This window comes from Oncorhynchus gorbuscha, unplaced genomic scaffold (assembly GCF_021184085.1).
Source record: "Oncorhynchus gorbuscha isolate QuinsamMale2020 ecotype Even-year unplaced genomic scaffold, OgorEven_v1.0 Un_scaffold_1618, whole genome shotgun sequence".
NCBI classification, from domain to species: domain Eukaryota; kingdom Metazoa; phylum Chordata; class Actinopteri; order Salmoniformes; family Salmonidae; genus Oncorhynchus; species Oncorhynchus gorbuscha.
Window position 1 is genome coordinate 54,402 of NW_025746346.1, and position 14,493 is coordinate 68,894.

At 45.0% G+C, this 14,493-nt stretch overlaps 1 protein-coding gene across 1 annotated transcript in view; it reads left to right on the plus strand.

Annotated features, from left to right (window-relative positions):
- Positions 1-14,493, plus strand: part of LOC124023381 (cullin-4A-like) — a 28,784-nt gene that overhangs the window by 10,588 nt on the left and 3,703 nt on the right. Inside the window, exons 12-24 of the mRNA XM_046337915.1 lie at positions 1,660-1,806; positions 2,224-2,316; positions 2,708-2,923; positions 6,678-6,763; positions 11,674-11,768; positions 12,078-12,255; positions 12,418-12,519; positions 12,567-12,683; positions 12,742-12,801; positions 12,862-12,918; positions 12,976-13,035; positions 13,094-13,153; positions 13,212-13,272. Coding sequence (XP_046193871.1) covers positions 1,660-1,806; positions 2,224-2,316; positions 2,708-2,923; positions 6,678-6,763; positions 11,674-11,768; positions 12,078-12,255; positions 12,418-12,519; positions 12,567-12,683; positions 12,742-12,801; positions 12,862-12,918; positions 12,976-13,035; positions 13,094-13,153; positions 13,212-13,272 — 1,332 coding nt within the window. The remainder of the gene's footprint in view (positions 1-1,659; positions 1,807-2,223; positions 2,317-2,707; positions 2,924-6,677; positions 6,764-11,673; positions 11,769-12,077; positions 12,256-12,417; positions 12,520-12,566; positions 12,684-12,741; positions 12,802-12,861; positions 12,919-12,975; positions 13,036-13,093; positions 13,154-13,211; positions 13,273-14,493) is intronic.

Below are 14,493 nucleotides of genomic sequence, written 5' to 3' on the forward strand. Positions count from 1 at the left end.
ATTCTAACGGTAACCAGGTATACTGACCCTCCTCCAGGTCTCAGTATTCTGTTAACTAATAGGTGTGACCCTCCTAACTAGTAACTAACTAATTTAACTAATATCTCAGTCTTTCCGGTAGGTAATACTAACCCTCCTCCAGGTCTCAGTATTCTGTTAGACCAGGTGATACTGACCCTCCTCCAGGTCTCAGTATTCTGTTAGACGGTAACCAGGTGAACTAACTCCAGGTCTCATATTCTGTTAGAAGGTAACCAGGTGATACTGACCCTCCTTCAGGTCTCAGTATTCTGTTAGACGGTAACCAGGTGAGTGTTCCAGGTCTCAGTATTCTGTTAGACGGTAACCAGGTGATACTGACCCTCCTCCAGGTCTCAGTATTCTGTTAGAAGGTAACCAGGTGATACTGACCCTCCTCCAGGTCTCAATTCTGTTAGACCAGGTGATATTGACCCTCCTCCAGGTCTCAGTATTCTGTTAAGGTGATATTGAACTCCTCCAGGTCTCAGTATTACGGTAACCAGGTAATTGACCCTCCTCCAGGTCTCAGTATTCTGTTAGTGTAACCAGGTGATATTGACCCTCCTTCAGGTCTCAGTATTCTGTTACTCAACCAGGTAACTGACCCTCCTCCAGGTCTCAGTATTCTGTTAAACTTAACCAGGTGAACTGACCCTCCTTCAGGTCTCAGTAACTAAACAGGTGATACTGACCCCTCCTCCAGGTCTCAGTATTCTGTTAGACGGTAACCAGGTGATACTGACCCTCCTCCAGGTCTCAGTATTCTGTTAGAAGGTAACCAGGTGATACTGACCCCCTCCTCCAGGTCTCAGTATTCTGTTAGACGGTAACCAGGTGATACTGACCCTCCTCCAGGTCTCAGTATTCTGTTAGAAGGTAACAGGTGATACTGACCCTCCTCCAGGAGTGTATTCTGTTAACGGTAACCAGGTGATACTGACCCCTCCTCCAGGTCTCAGTATTCTGTTAGACGGTAACCAGGTGATACTGACCCTTCCAGGTCTCAGTATTCAAAGACCAGGTGATATTGACCCTCCTAGGTCTCAGTATTCTGTTAGAAGGTGAATTGACCCTCCTCCAGGTCTCAGTAATTCTGTTAACGGTAACCAATGATAACTGACCCTCCTCCAGGTCTGTATTCTGTTAGACCAGGTATACTGACCCTCCTCCAGGTCTCAGTATTCTGTTAACGGTAACCAGGTGATATTGATCCTCCTCCAGGTCTCAGTATTCTGTTAGAAGGTAACCAGGTGATACTGACCTCCTTCAGGTCTAAGTATTCTGTTAACGGTAACCAGGTGATACTGACCCCCTCCTCCAGGTCTCAGTATTCTGTTAGACGGTAACCAGGTGATCTGACCCTCCTCCAGGTCTCAGTATTCTGTTGAAGGTAACCAGGTGATACTGACCCTGGTCCAGGTCTCAGTATTCTGTTAGACCAGGTGATATTGAACTCCTCCAGGTCTCAGTATTCTGTTAACCAGGTGATAACTCCAGGTCTCAGTATTCTGAGTGTTAACCAGGTGATACTGACCCTCCTCCAGGTCTCAGTATTCTGTTAGACCAGGTGATACTGACCCTCCTCCAGGTCTCAGTATTCTGTTAGACGGTAACCAGGTGATATTGACCCTCCTCCAGGTCTCAGTATTCTGTTAGAAGGTAACCAGGTGATAACTCCAGGTCTCAGTATTCTGTTAGAACCGGGTGATGGAGCTGGCTCTAACCAGCTCTTCAGTAAGGTGAAAATGACTCCCATAACTGCAGCACTGGAGAGACTACATCAAGGTACACTCTCTCCCCTCTGTCTCTTTCTGGCTCTCGCTATCTCGTCTTGGGCTCTGGCTCTCTGTTATGTTTCTCGCTAACATGGCGTCGCTCTGGCTCTCTCTCGCTCTGGCTCTCTCTCGCTCTGGCTCTCTCTCGCTCTGGCTTCTCTCGATCTGGCTCTCTCTCGCTCTGGCCTCTCTGCTCTGGACTGGCTCTCTCTCGCCTGGGGCATGCTCTGGCTGCTAACTCTGGCTCTCCACCTCTGGCTCTCTCTCGATCTGGATGGACTACTCTCACTCAGAAACACTTCTATTGATTCCAGTCTCACTGAGATGTCTCCTAACAGATGGTGGTGAGATTGTGGGCTACCCAGAGAAGGATAATGACATGGTTCAAGACCTGTTGGACTTTAAGGATAAGATGGTGGTGGCCCAGGGCTGTTTCAACATAAAACGACCTTCATCAATATGAAGGAGGCCTTTGAAGCTTTCATCAACAACAGACCCAACAAACCTGCTGAACTCATCGGTGAGGACAAGACGGCTGTGTGTGTGTGTGTGTGCAGAGTCAGGGCAGGAGATATTTAAAGGCACCTGCAATCTTAAAACCATTGCTTAAAATATCAGAGGTTCCACGCCAGATATGAGTGTTTCCTAACTAATATAACTATAACTAACTAATATAACTAATATGAGTGTTTCCTAACTAATATAACTAACTAACTAATATAACTAATATGAGTGTTTCCTAACTAATATGAGTGTTTCCTAACTAATATGAGTGTTTCCTAACTAATATAACTATAACTAACTAATATAACTGTAACTAACTAATATAACTAACTAATATAACTGTAACTAACTAATATGAGTGTTTCCTGTATGTTTTATCTAACTGGCGGTGTCCTATCTCTGCACAGCGAAGTACGTGGACTGTAAGTTGAGGGCGGGCAACAAGGAAGCTACCGAGGAGGAGATGGAGAGAATTCTAGACAAGATCATGATCATCTTCCGCTTCATCCACGGGAAGGATGTGTTCGAGGCCTTTTATAAGAAGGACCTGGCCAAACGCCTGCTGGTGGGGAAGAGTGCCTCCGTGGACGCTGAGAAGTCCATGCTGTCCAAACTCAAACACGGTAAGCTGTCCAAACTCAAACACGGTAAGCTGTCCAAACTCAAAACATGATGCTGGTGATACAATGCAGCGATCTTCAAAATCACCTTTGTCACCAACATGGCTGGTATCTCTTATAGCAGGCTTTGTCTGGGTAGGGACCAAAACTAGCTGGTGATCTAGCAGTTTTATTACCAGACAAAATATTGTTTTGTTTAAGAAACTAAACAAATGAACACACTTTAATGTTTCAGAAAGAAAACAAATGAACATGCTTTGTAATGTTTCAGAAACAAATGAACATGCTTTGTAATGTTTCAGAAACAAATGAACATGCTTTGATGTTTCAGAAACAAATGAACATGCTTTGTAATGTTTCAGAAACAAATGAACATGCTTTGTGATGTTTCAGAAACAAATGAACATGCTTTGTAATGTTTCAGAAACAAATGAACATGCTTTGTAATGGTTCAGAAACAAATGAACATGCTTTGTGATGTTTCAGAAACAAATGAACATGCTTTGTAATGGTTCAGAAACAAATGAACATGCTTTGTAATGTTTCAGAAACAAATGAACATGCTTTGTAATGGTTCAGAAACAAATGAACATGCTTTGTAATGGTTCAGAAACAAATGAACATGCTTTGTAATGTTTCAGAAACAAACATATTACTAGTAAGAAGTGATGTGGTATAGGGCTAATAATTTTTAACTAACTTTAATTTTAAACCAAAACACAGATGAGACTTGTTCAGCTGCCCCTTTAAGGGCGGCCGATTACCGTGGCAACGGTGGTACTCTAGCCGCTGGAGGAGTGGTCAGTGACGGTGTGCCTGTGAGGTATGAGAGTAGATGGTCTGACCCACCAACATGGCGTTTTCACCTGCAGTTGAAGCAGAGTCAAACATTGAAACTAAAAAACAGCTTGTGAACAAAACATTGTAAAATAGCCAAGAAACACAACGCCTCACTTCAGTGGACGTTCCAGTAAATTAGACTGACTTCTACGCCTGTGCATCTTGAGCACTTTCAAATCCCAGTGTTCACAGCTCCCCAGCCAGGCATTGTTGCAGCGCCTCCACAGGATATATTTGAGAGGATACCTAGTTCTTGGTGATGATCTACCATCTATGAAACAAAATGACCAAACAGTTACTGCAGCAATGATTTAGTTAAGTTTTCCTACTTGACTTCCTCACGACACGTTTATTTGTCAATGTGAGTGAAATGCTCTGTTGCCCTGACTAACCCACCTACATGGCTGGTGATATAGACCTCTCTACCCACCTACATGGCTGGTGATATAGACCTCTACCCACCAACATGGCTGGTGATATAGACCTCTACCCACCAACATGGCTGGTGATATAGACCTCTCTACCCACCAACATGGCTGGTGATATAGACCTCTCTACCCACCAACATGGCTGGTGATATAGACCTCTCTACCCACCAACATGGCTGGTGATATAGACCTCTCTACCCACCAACATGGCTGGTGATATAGACCTCTACCCACCTACATGGCTGGTGATATAGACCTCTCTACCTACCTACATGGCAGGTGATATAGTCCTCTCTACCCACCAACATGGCTGGTGATATAGACCTCTCTGGTGATATAGACCTCTCTACCCACCAACATGGCTGGTGATATAGTCCTCTCTGGTGATATAGACCTCTCTACCCACCAACATGGCTGGTGATATAGACCTCTACCCACCAACATGGCTGGTGATATAGACCTCTACCCACCAACATGGCTGGTGATATAGACCTCTACCCACCAACATGGCTGGTGATATAGACCTCTACCCACCAACATGGCTGGTGATATAGACCTCTCTACCCACCAACATGGCTGGTGATATAGACCTCTCTACCCACCAACATGGCTGGTGATATAGACCTCTACCCACCAACATGGCTGGTGATATAGACCTCTCTACCCACCTACATGGCTGGTGATATAGACCTCTCTACCCACCAACATGGCTGGTGATATAGACTTCTACCCACCAACATGGCTGGTGATATAGACTTCTACCCACCTACATGGCTGGTGATATAGACCTCTACCCACCAACATGGCTGGTGATATAGACCTCTCTACCCACCAACATGGCTGGTGATATAGACCTCTACCCACCTACATGGCTGGTGATATAGACCTCTACCCACCAACATGGCTGGTGATATAGACCTCTCTACCCACCAACATGGCTGGTGATATAGACCTCTACCCACCAACATGGCTGGTGATATAGTCCTCTCTACCCACCTACATGGCTGGTGATATAGACCTCTACCCACCAACATGGCTGGTGATATAGACCTCTCTACCCACCAACATGGCTGGTGATATAGACCTCTCTACCCACCAACATGGCTGGTGATATAGACCTCTCTACCCACCAACATGGCTGGTGATATAGACCTCTCTACCCACCAACATGGCTGGTGATATAGACCTCTCTACCCACCAACATGGCTGGTGATATAGACCTCTCTACCCACCAACATGGCTGGTGATATAGACCTCTCTACCCACCAACATGGCTGGTGATATAGACCTCTCTACCCACCAACATGGCTGGTGATATAGACCTCTACCCACCAACATGGCTGGTGATATAGACCTCTACCCACCAACATGGCAGGTGATATAGTCCTCTCTACCCACCAACATGGCTGGTGATATAGACTCTACCCACCAACATCTGGTGATATAGACCTCTCTACCCACCAACATGGCTGGTGATATAGACCTCTCTACCCACCAACATGGCTGGTGATATAGACCTCTACCCACCAACATGGCTGGTGATATAGACCTCTACCCACCAACATGGCTGGTGATATAGACCTCTCTACCCACCAACATGGCTGGTGATATAGACCTCTACCCACCAACATGGCTGGTGATATAGACCTCTCTACCCACCAACATGGCTGGTGATATAGACCTCTCTACCCACCAACATGGCTGGTGATATAGACCTCTACCCACCAACATGGCTGGTGATATAGACCTCTCTACCCACCTACATGGCTGGTGATATAGACCTCTCTACCCACCAACATGGCTGGTGATATAGACCTCTCTGGTGATATAGACCTCTACCCACCAACATGGCTGGTGATATAGACCTCTCTACCCACCAACATGGCTGGTGATATAGACCTCTCTGGTGATATAGACCTCTCTGGTGATATAGACCTCTACCCACCAATGTCAAAATCTACCCACATTTGGTGAGTGTGTTTATTTTAGGCCCTGTGTTCGTGGGATATTGTCAAATGTCCTCCGGCAGATGCTGATTGTTGCCTCAGCAGTGAAGTTGGCCCATCGGTGGTTTGTCACTACCTCTGGTGTGTGACTGTAGAAACACCACCACAGTTACCAGGTCATGCAATGTGTTTAAGCAGTAAGGCCCGTAGGAGGTGTGGTATATGGCCAATACACCATGGCTAGGGGCTGTTCTTAAGCATGACGCAACGCGGAGTGCCTGGATACAGCCCTTAGCCGTGGTATATTAGCCATATACCACAAACCCCTGAGGTTCCTTATTGCTATTATAAACTGGTAACAAACGTAATTAGAGCAGTAAAAATACATGTTTTATCATACCCGTGGTATATGATCTGATATACCCTGGCTGTCAGCCAATCAGCATTCAGTGCTCAAACCACCCAGCTTATAATACTCTATAAAAACTTGTGAACAGAGAGTGGGTGTGATGGTTTGTGACTTCCTGCTTCCTGTCCCTGCAGAGTGTGGAGCGGCCTTCACCAGTAAGCTGGAGGGGATGTTTAAGGACATGGAGCTCTCCAAAGACGTTATGATCCAGTTCAAGCAGGTGAACACAGACTCCTCCATGTCACTGAAGTCCTTACTGTAGTATACATTTACCACCAGTGAATCATCTGACTTGAGGCCATGTTGTCGTCACCCCTCCGTGACGCTCGTCCCTCAACCAATCAGTCTTGTGGATCTCGTATTTTGAATATTTAGTGTCCGTTATTTTTCAAAAACCTAACAGAAGGAAAGGAAACGGGTCGCCGTCTCCTGGACAAGTTGTGTGTCAGGACGTTGGTCTCTAGTGCCTGACTGGAGTTGTGTGTCAGGACGTTGGTCTCTAGTGCCCTGACTGGACAAGTTGTGTGTCAGGACGTTGGTCTCTAGTGCCCTGATTGGACAAGTTGTGTGTCAGGACGTTGGTCTCTCGTGCCCTGACTTTCAGCTGTGGAGCTGTTGTCGCTAGCTAGCTTACTGACATGGCTACAGTTGAAGTCGAGAAGTTTACGTACACGGAGGAGTCATTACAACTTGTTTTTCAACCACTCCACAAATTTCTTGTTAACAAACTATAGTTTTGGCAAGTCGGTTAGGACATCTACTTTGTGCATCACACAAGTCATTTTTCCAACAATTGTTTACAGACAGATTATTTCACTTTTAATTCACTGTATCACAATTCCAGTGGGTCAGAAGTTTACATACACTAAGTTGACTGTGCCTTTAAACAGCTTGGAAAATTCCAGAAAATTATGTCATTGCTTTAGAAGCTTCTGATAGACTAATTGACATCATTTGTGTCAATTGGAGGTTTCCCTGTGGATGTATTTCAAGGCCTACCTTCAAACTCAGTGCCTCTTTGCTTGACGACATGGGAAAATCAAAAGAAATCAGCAAAGACCTCAGAAAAAACAATTGTAGACCTCCACAAGTCTGATTCATCCTTAGGAGCAATTTCCAAACACCGGAAGGTACCATGTTCATCTGTACAAACCATAGTACGCAAGTATAAACACCATGGGACCACACAGCCGTCATACCGCTCAGGAAGAAGATGCATTCTGTCTCCTGGAGATGAACGCACTTTTGTGTGAAAAGTGCAAATCAATCCCACAACAGCAGCAAAGGACCATGTGAAGATGCTGGAGGAAACTGGTACAAAAGCATCTATATCCACAGTAAAACAAGTCCTATATCGACAACCTGAAAGGCTGCTCAGCAAGGAAGAAGCCACTGCTCCAAAACTGCCATAAAAAAGCCAGACTACCGTTTGCAACTGCACATGGGGACAAAGATCATACTTTTTGGAAAAATGTCCTCTGGTCTTATGAAACACAAATCAAACTGTTTGGCCATAATGACCATCGTTATGTTTGGAGGAAAAATAGGGAGGCTTGCAAGCCGAAGAACACCATCCCAACTGTAAAACACAGGGGTGGCAGCATCATGTTGTGGGGGTGCTTTGCTGCAGGAGGGACTGGTTCGCTTCACAACATGGATGGCATGAAGCTGGAAAATTATGTGGATATATTGAAGCAACATCTCAAGACATCAGTTAGGACGTTAAAGATTGGTCGCAAATGGGTCTTCCAAATGGACAATGACCCCGAGCATACTTCCAAAGTTGTGGCAAAATGGCTTAAGGACAACAAAGTCAAGGTATTGGAGTGGCCATCACAAGAACTGACCTCAATCCTATAGAAAATGTGTGGGCAGAACTGAAGAAGCATGTGCGAGCAAGGAGGCCTTCAAACCTGACTCAGTTACACCAGCTCTGTCAGGAGGAATGGGCCAAAATTCATCCAACCTATTGTGGGAAGCTTGTGGAAGGCTACCCAAAACATGTGTGACCCAAGTTAAACAATTTAAAGGCAATGCTACCAAATACTAATTGAGTGTATGTAAACTTCTGACTCACTGGGAATGTGATGAAAGAAATAAAAGCTGAAATAAATCATTCTCTCTACTATTATTCTAACATTTCATATTCTTAAAATAACCTAGGACAGGGAATTTTTACTAGGATTAAATGTCAGGAATTGTGAAAAACGAATGTAAATGTATTTGGCTTTGGTGTCGTGTAAACCTCCGACTTCAACCGTGTGTGTCAGCTGTACAACTGAATGCATTCAACTGAAATGTGTCTTCTACATTTAACTCACCCCCTCTGAATCAGAGAGGTGCTTGGGGGGGCTGCCTTAATCGACATCAACGTCGATCGGCATTTTGTTAGTTTAGATTAATTCGGACAGTTTTGTGGCAGAAGTGGGATTCGGCAGATGTCACCGTGGTAATATTTTCTCATGTTAGACAGCAAATTGTAGCTAAACTGCTTTGGCGCTATCCCATTAGCTTATTGTAGCTAAACTGCTTTGGAGCTATCCCATTAGCTTATTGTAGCTAAACTGCTTTGGAGCTATCCCATTAGCTTATTGTAGCTAAACTGCTTTGGAGCTATCCCATTAGCTTATTGTAGCTAAACTGCTTTGGAGCTATCCCATTAGCTTATTGTAGCTAAACTGCTTTGGAGCTATCCCATTAGCTTATTGTAGCTAAACTGCTTTGGAGCTATCCCATTAGCTTATTGTAGCTAAACTGCTTTGGAGCTATCCCATTAGCTTATTGTAGCTAAACTGCTTTGGAGCTATCCCATTAGCTTATTGTAGCTAAACTGCTTTGGAGCTATCCCATTAGCTTATTGTAGCTAAACTGCTTTGGCGCTATCCCATTAGCTTATTGTAGCTAAACTGCTTTGGAGCTATCCCATTAGCTTATTGTAGCTAAACTGCTTTGGAGCTATCCCATTAGCTTATTGTAGCTAAACTGCTTTGGAGCTATCCCATTAGCTTATTGTAGCTAAACTGCTTTGGAGCTATCCCATTAGCTTATTGTAGCTAAACTGCTTTGGAGCTATCCCATTAGCTTATTGTAGCTAAACTGCTTTGGAGCTATCCCATTAGCTTATTGTAGCTAAACTGCTTTGGAGCTATCCCATTAGCTTATTGTAGCTAAACTGCTTTGGAGCTATCCCATTAGCTTATTGTAGCTAAACTGCTTTGGAGCTATCCCATTAGCTTATTGTAGCTAAACTGCTTTGGAGCTAAATGCAATTAGCTAAAAGCTTTGGAGATCAATTGTAGAAACTGCTTTGGAGTATCATTACCTAAACTGCTTTGGGAAGATAAATGCTATCCCATTAACTTATTGAGCTAAACTGCTTTGGAGCTATCCCATTAGAATATTGTAACGGGTAAACTCTTTGGGCTATCCCATTAGCTTATACCCAAAGTAGCTACCAAACTGTAACATTTACCAATTGGGGTATCCAATGATGTTTACATTTGTTCCCAGATATTCAAACAATTTCTTGAATTAAGGAATTCTCAATTTACACCATTTTCCAAGAAATTAAGGATTTGATTGTCTAAACAACAGGACATTAATGTATTTTATTCCAGTATTGAACAAGGTTGTGTCCACCAGTACATGAATGTATTGAATCGGGTTGTCTGTCTAAACCCTTTGGACTATCCCAGAAGCTTATTGTAGCTAAACTGCTTTGGAGCTATCCCATTAGCTTATTGTAGCTAAACTGCTTTGGAGCTATCCCAACTTATCCTAAACCATGGGCTATCCCATTGGCCCTCCTAAACTGCTTTGGTGCTACTAGCTATGGAGGTCCACCTGCTAAACCCTGAGGTATGTCTGTCTGTAGCTGTGGTTGGGTGCTTATTGTGTATGCTGGGCTTTTTGTAAGCCTTAAAATCTAAACTCGCTTTGGCGCTATCCCAAGCTTATTGCTCTTAGCTAAACTGCTTTCGCTATCCCATTAGCTTATTGTAGCTCCCTCCTCGCTCTTCCCCTCCTCGCTCTTAGCCCTGCTTCGCGCTATCCCATTAGCTTATTGTAGCCTGCTTTCTATCCCATTAGCTTATTGTAGCTAAAGAGCTTTGGAGCTATCCCATTAGCTTATTGTAGCCCCTGCTTTGGAGCTCTCCCATTAGCTTATTGTCCCCTAAACTGCTTTCCCCTCCCATTAGCTTATTGTAGCTAAACTGCTTTCTATCCCCGCTTATTCCCCTCCCTCGCTTTGGAGCCTCCCATTAGCTTATTGTAGCTAAACTGCTTTGGAGCCTCCCATTAGCTATTGTAGCTAAACTGCTTTGGAGCTATCCCCTTCCTAGCTAAACTGCTTTCTTCCCATTAGCTTATTGTAGCTAAACTCTCCCATTAGCTTCTTGTAGCTAAACTGCTTTGGAGCCTCCCATTAGCTTATTGTAGCTAAACTGCTTTGGCGCTATCCCCGCTAAACCTTCCTATCCCATTAGCTTATTGTAGCTAAACTGCTTTGGAGCTATCCCATTAGCTTATTGTAGCTAAACTGCTTTGCTATCCCAGTGGCAGAAGCTTATTGTAGCTAAACTGCTTTGGAGCTATCCCATTCCTTATTGTAGCTAAACTGCTTTGGAGCTTCCCATTAGCTTATTGTAGCTAAACTGCTTTGGAGCTATCCCCTTATTGTCCTAAACTGCTTTGGAGCTATCCCATTGGCTTCCCTCTGCTTTGGAGCTATCCCATTAGCCTTTTCGAGGATAATGCAGATCTGTGCAGTCACAAACAACACTCTTTCGGATGTAAGAAAATGCAATGACAAAAGTCCAATCGCTGAAACGGGTTCATACCAATATGGGAAGATAAAGGACCCAAACACTGAGCAATATTACTCTGTAATCTCGATTTCCACAGAGAATCATGTGTAACATCTCTACCAATTGGGGTAGTCCAATGTTGTTTACATTTGTTCCCAGATGGATTCAAACGATTTCTTGAATTAAGGAATTCTCAATTTACACCATTTTCCAATAAGGATTTGATTGTCTCACACAACAGGACATTAATGTATTTTATTCCAGTATTGAATAAGGTGGTGTCCACCAGTACATGAATGCCTCGGGTTGTCTGTCCCCCCAGTACACCCAGAACCAGAGTGAGCCCAGCCAGCTGGAGCTGTCAACATCCTCACCATGGGCTACTGTCCTACAATGGAGGTCCACCTGCCCCCTGAGGTGTCTGTCTGTGTGTGGTTGGGTGTGTGTATGCTGGGTTTTAGAAGGAGCTATAAAGTTCCCTCCTCTCTCGCTCTTCCCCCTCCCTCGTCTGTCTTAGCTCTTCCCCCTCCCTCGCTCTTCGCTCTTCCCCTCCCTCAGGTGTCCCTGTTCCAGATCGTCTCTTCGTGCTCTTCTCGCTCTTCCCCCTCGCAGGTCCTCTGTCCCTACAGGCTCTTCCCCCTCGTCTCTTCCCCCCTCCCTCGCTCTTCCCCCTCCCTCGAGCTGCAGGTGTCTCTGTTCCAGATGTGCTCTGTGTGTCTGTCTCAGCTCTTCCGCCTCCGCCTCCTCGCTCTTCCGCCTCCCGCTCTCTTCCCCCCCTGTTCTTCGCTCTTCCCAGATGGTGAAGCTCCAGGAGGTATTCAAGCTGTTCTATCTGGGGAAACACAGTGGCAGGAAGCTCCAGTGGCAGCCCACCCTGGGCCACGCTGTTCTGAAGACTGAGTTTGTGAGCCTGTTTCTAGAACAGTGTGGGTATTTGAGGAGCGGAGAAGCACTGTTCCTAGAAGATCGGCGGCGTTCTTTGAAATGTCAAATTTCTAATGAGTCTTTTTCCAAGAAGGAGCTGCAGGTGTCTCTGTTCCAGACGTGTCTGTGTGTCTGTCTACAGGGTAAGAAGGAGCTGCAGGTGTCTCTGTTCCAGACGTGTCTGTGTGTCTGTCTACAGGGTAAGAAGGAGCTGCAGGTGTCTCTGTTCCAGTGTCTGTCTACAGTCTGTACAAGAAGGAGCTGCAGGTGTCTCTGTGTGTCTGTCTACAGGGTAAGAAGGAGCTGCAGGTGTCTCTGTTCCAGATGTGTCTGTGTGTCTGTCTACATGGTAAGAAGGAGCTGCAGGTGTCTCTGTTCCAGACGTGTCTCTGTGTGTCTGTCTACAGGGTAAGAAGGAGCTGCAGGTGTCTCTGTTCCAGATGTGTCTCTGTGTGTCTGTCTACAGGGTAAGAAGGAGCTGCAGGTGTCTCTGTTCCAGATGTGTCTCTGTGTGTCTGTCTACAGGGTAAGAAGGAGCTGCAGGTGTCTCTGTTCCAGATGTGTCTCTGTGTGTCTGTCTACACAGGGTAAGGAGCTGCAGGTGTCTCTGTTCCAGATGTGTCTCTGTGTGTCTGTCTACAGGGTAAGAAGGAGCTGCAGGTGTCTCTGTTCAGATGTGTCTCTGTGTGTCTGTCTACAGGGTAAGAAGGAGCTGCAGGTGTCTCTGTTCCAGATGTGTCTCTGTGTGTCTGTCTACAGGGTAAGAAGGAGCTGCAGGTGTCTCTGTTCCAGATGTGTCTCTGTGTGTCTGTCTACAGGGTAAGAAGGAGCTGCAGGTGTCTCTGTTCCAGATGTGTCTCTGTGTGTCTGTCTACAGGGTAAGAAGGAGCTGCAGGTGTCTCTGTTCCAGATGTGTCTCTGTGTGTCTGTCTACAGGGTAAGAAGGAGCTGCAGGTGTCTCTGTTCCAGATGTGTCTCTCTCTGTCTGTCTTCATAGGTACAGCTGCAGGTGTCTCTGTTCCAGATGTGTCTAGCTAACTGTGTCTGTCTTCATAGAGCTACAGCTGTCTCTGTTCTGTCTTCTATTGATGTTACGAGGGGGAGCTTCTTCTCTGTCAAATCAGCCACTGTCATAGGTACAGCTTCTCTGTCTGTCTTCATAGGTACAGCTTCTCTGTCTGTCTTCATAGGTACAGCTTCTCTGTCTGTCTTCATAGGTACAGCTTCTCTGTCTGTCTTCATAGGTACAGCTTCTCTGTCTGTCTTCATAGGTACAGCTTCTCTGTCTGTCTTCATAGGTACAGCTTCTCTGTCTGTCTTCATAGGTACAGCTTCTCATTTTGTCTGACTGTCTGTCTTCATAGATACAGCTTCTCCCTCTGTCAATCTGACTGTCTGTCTTCATAGGTACAGCTTCTCCTTCTGTCAATCTGACTGTCTGTCTTCATAGGTACAGCTTCTGTCTCTGTCTGTCTTCATAGGTACAGCTTCTCATTTTGTCTGACTGTCTGTCTTCATAGGTACAGCTTCTCCCTCTGTCAATCTGACTGTCTCTTCATAGGTACAGCTTCTCTGTCTGTCTTCATAGGTACAGCTTCTCCCTCTGTCTGTCTTCATAGGTACAGCTTCTCATTTTGTCTGACTGTCTGTCTTCATAGGTACAGCTTCTCCCTCTGTCTGTCTGACTGCCTTCATATGTACAAAAGGTGTACATACATTTTCTCTGGTCCTTTCCTTAGATTAAACTAACTACTCTCTTTATTTATCTCTAGTTTAGATTGATTCTGATCCCCTTCAGCCGATGCCAATGGTGGCAGCTGGTGTTACTGGGCTCCGACACAATGAACAAGACATTACAGACTGATTTTACAATGTACCAACATTTAAACATTAACATGTAGTCTTGTTTGTCATTGTAACCAGAGGGCTAATATTAATACTATGCATGCCAGTCTCTCTTGGCTGAGAGTTGAGGAAAGACTGACTGCGTCACTTCTTGTTTTTATAAAAACACATTGTGTTGGAAATTCCAAATTGTTTGCTTCGTCAACTTACACCAGACATGCCACCAGGGGTCTTTTCAGAGTCCCCAGGTCCAGAACAAATGAGAAGTACAGTTTTATACAGAGCCATGACTGCATGGAACTCTTCTGTCTTATGGAGAGCAAGTGGACGGCAAACCAACAAATTAAGCATCGGCACCTCTCCTCATGTGACC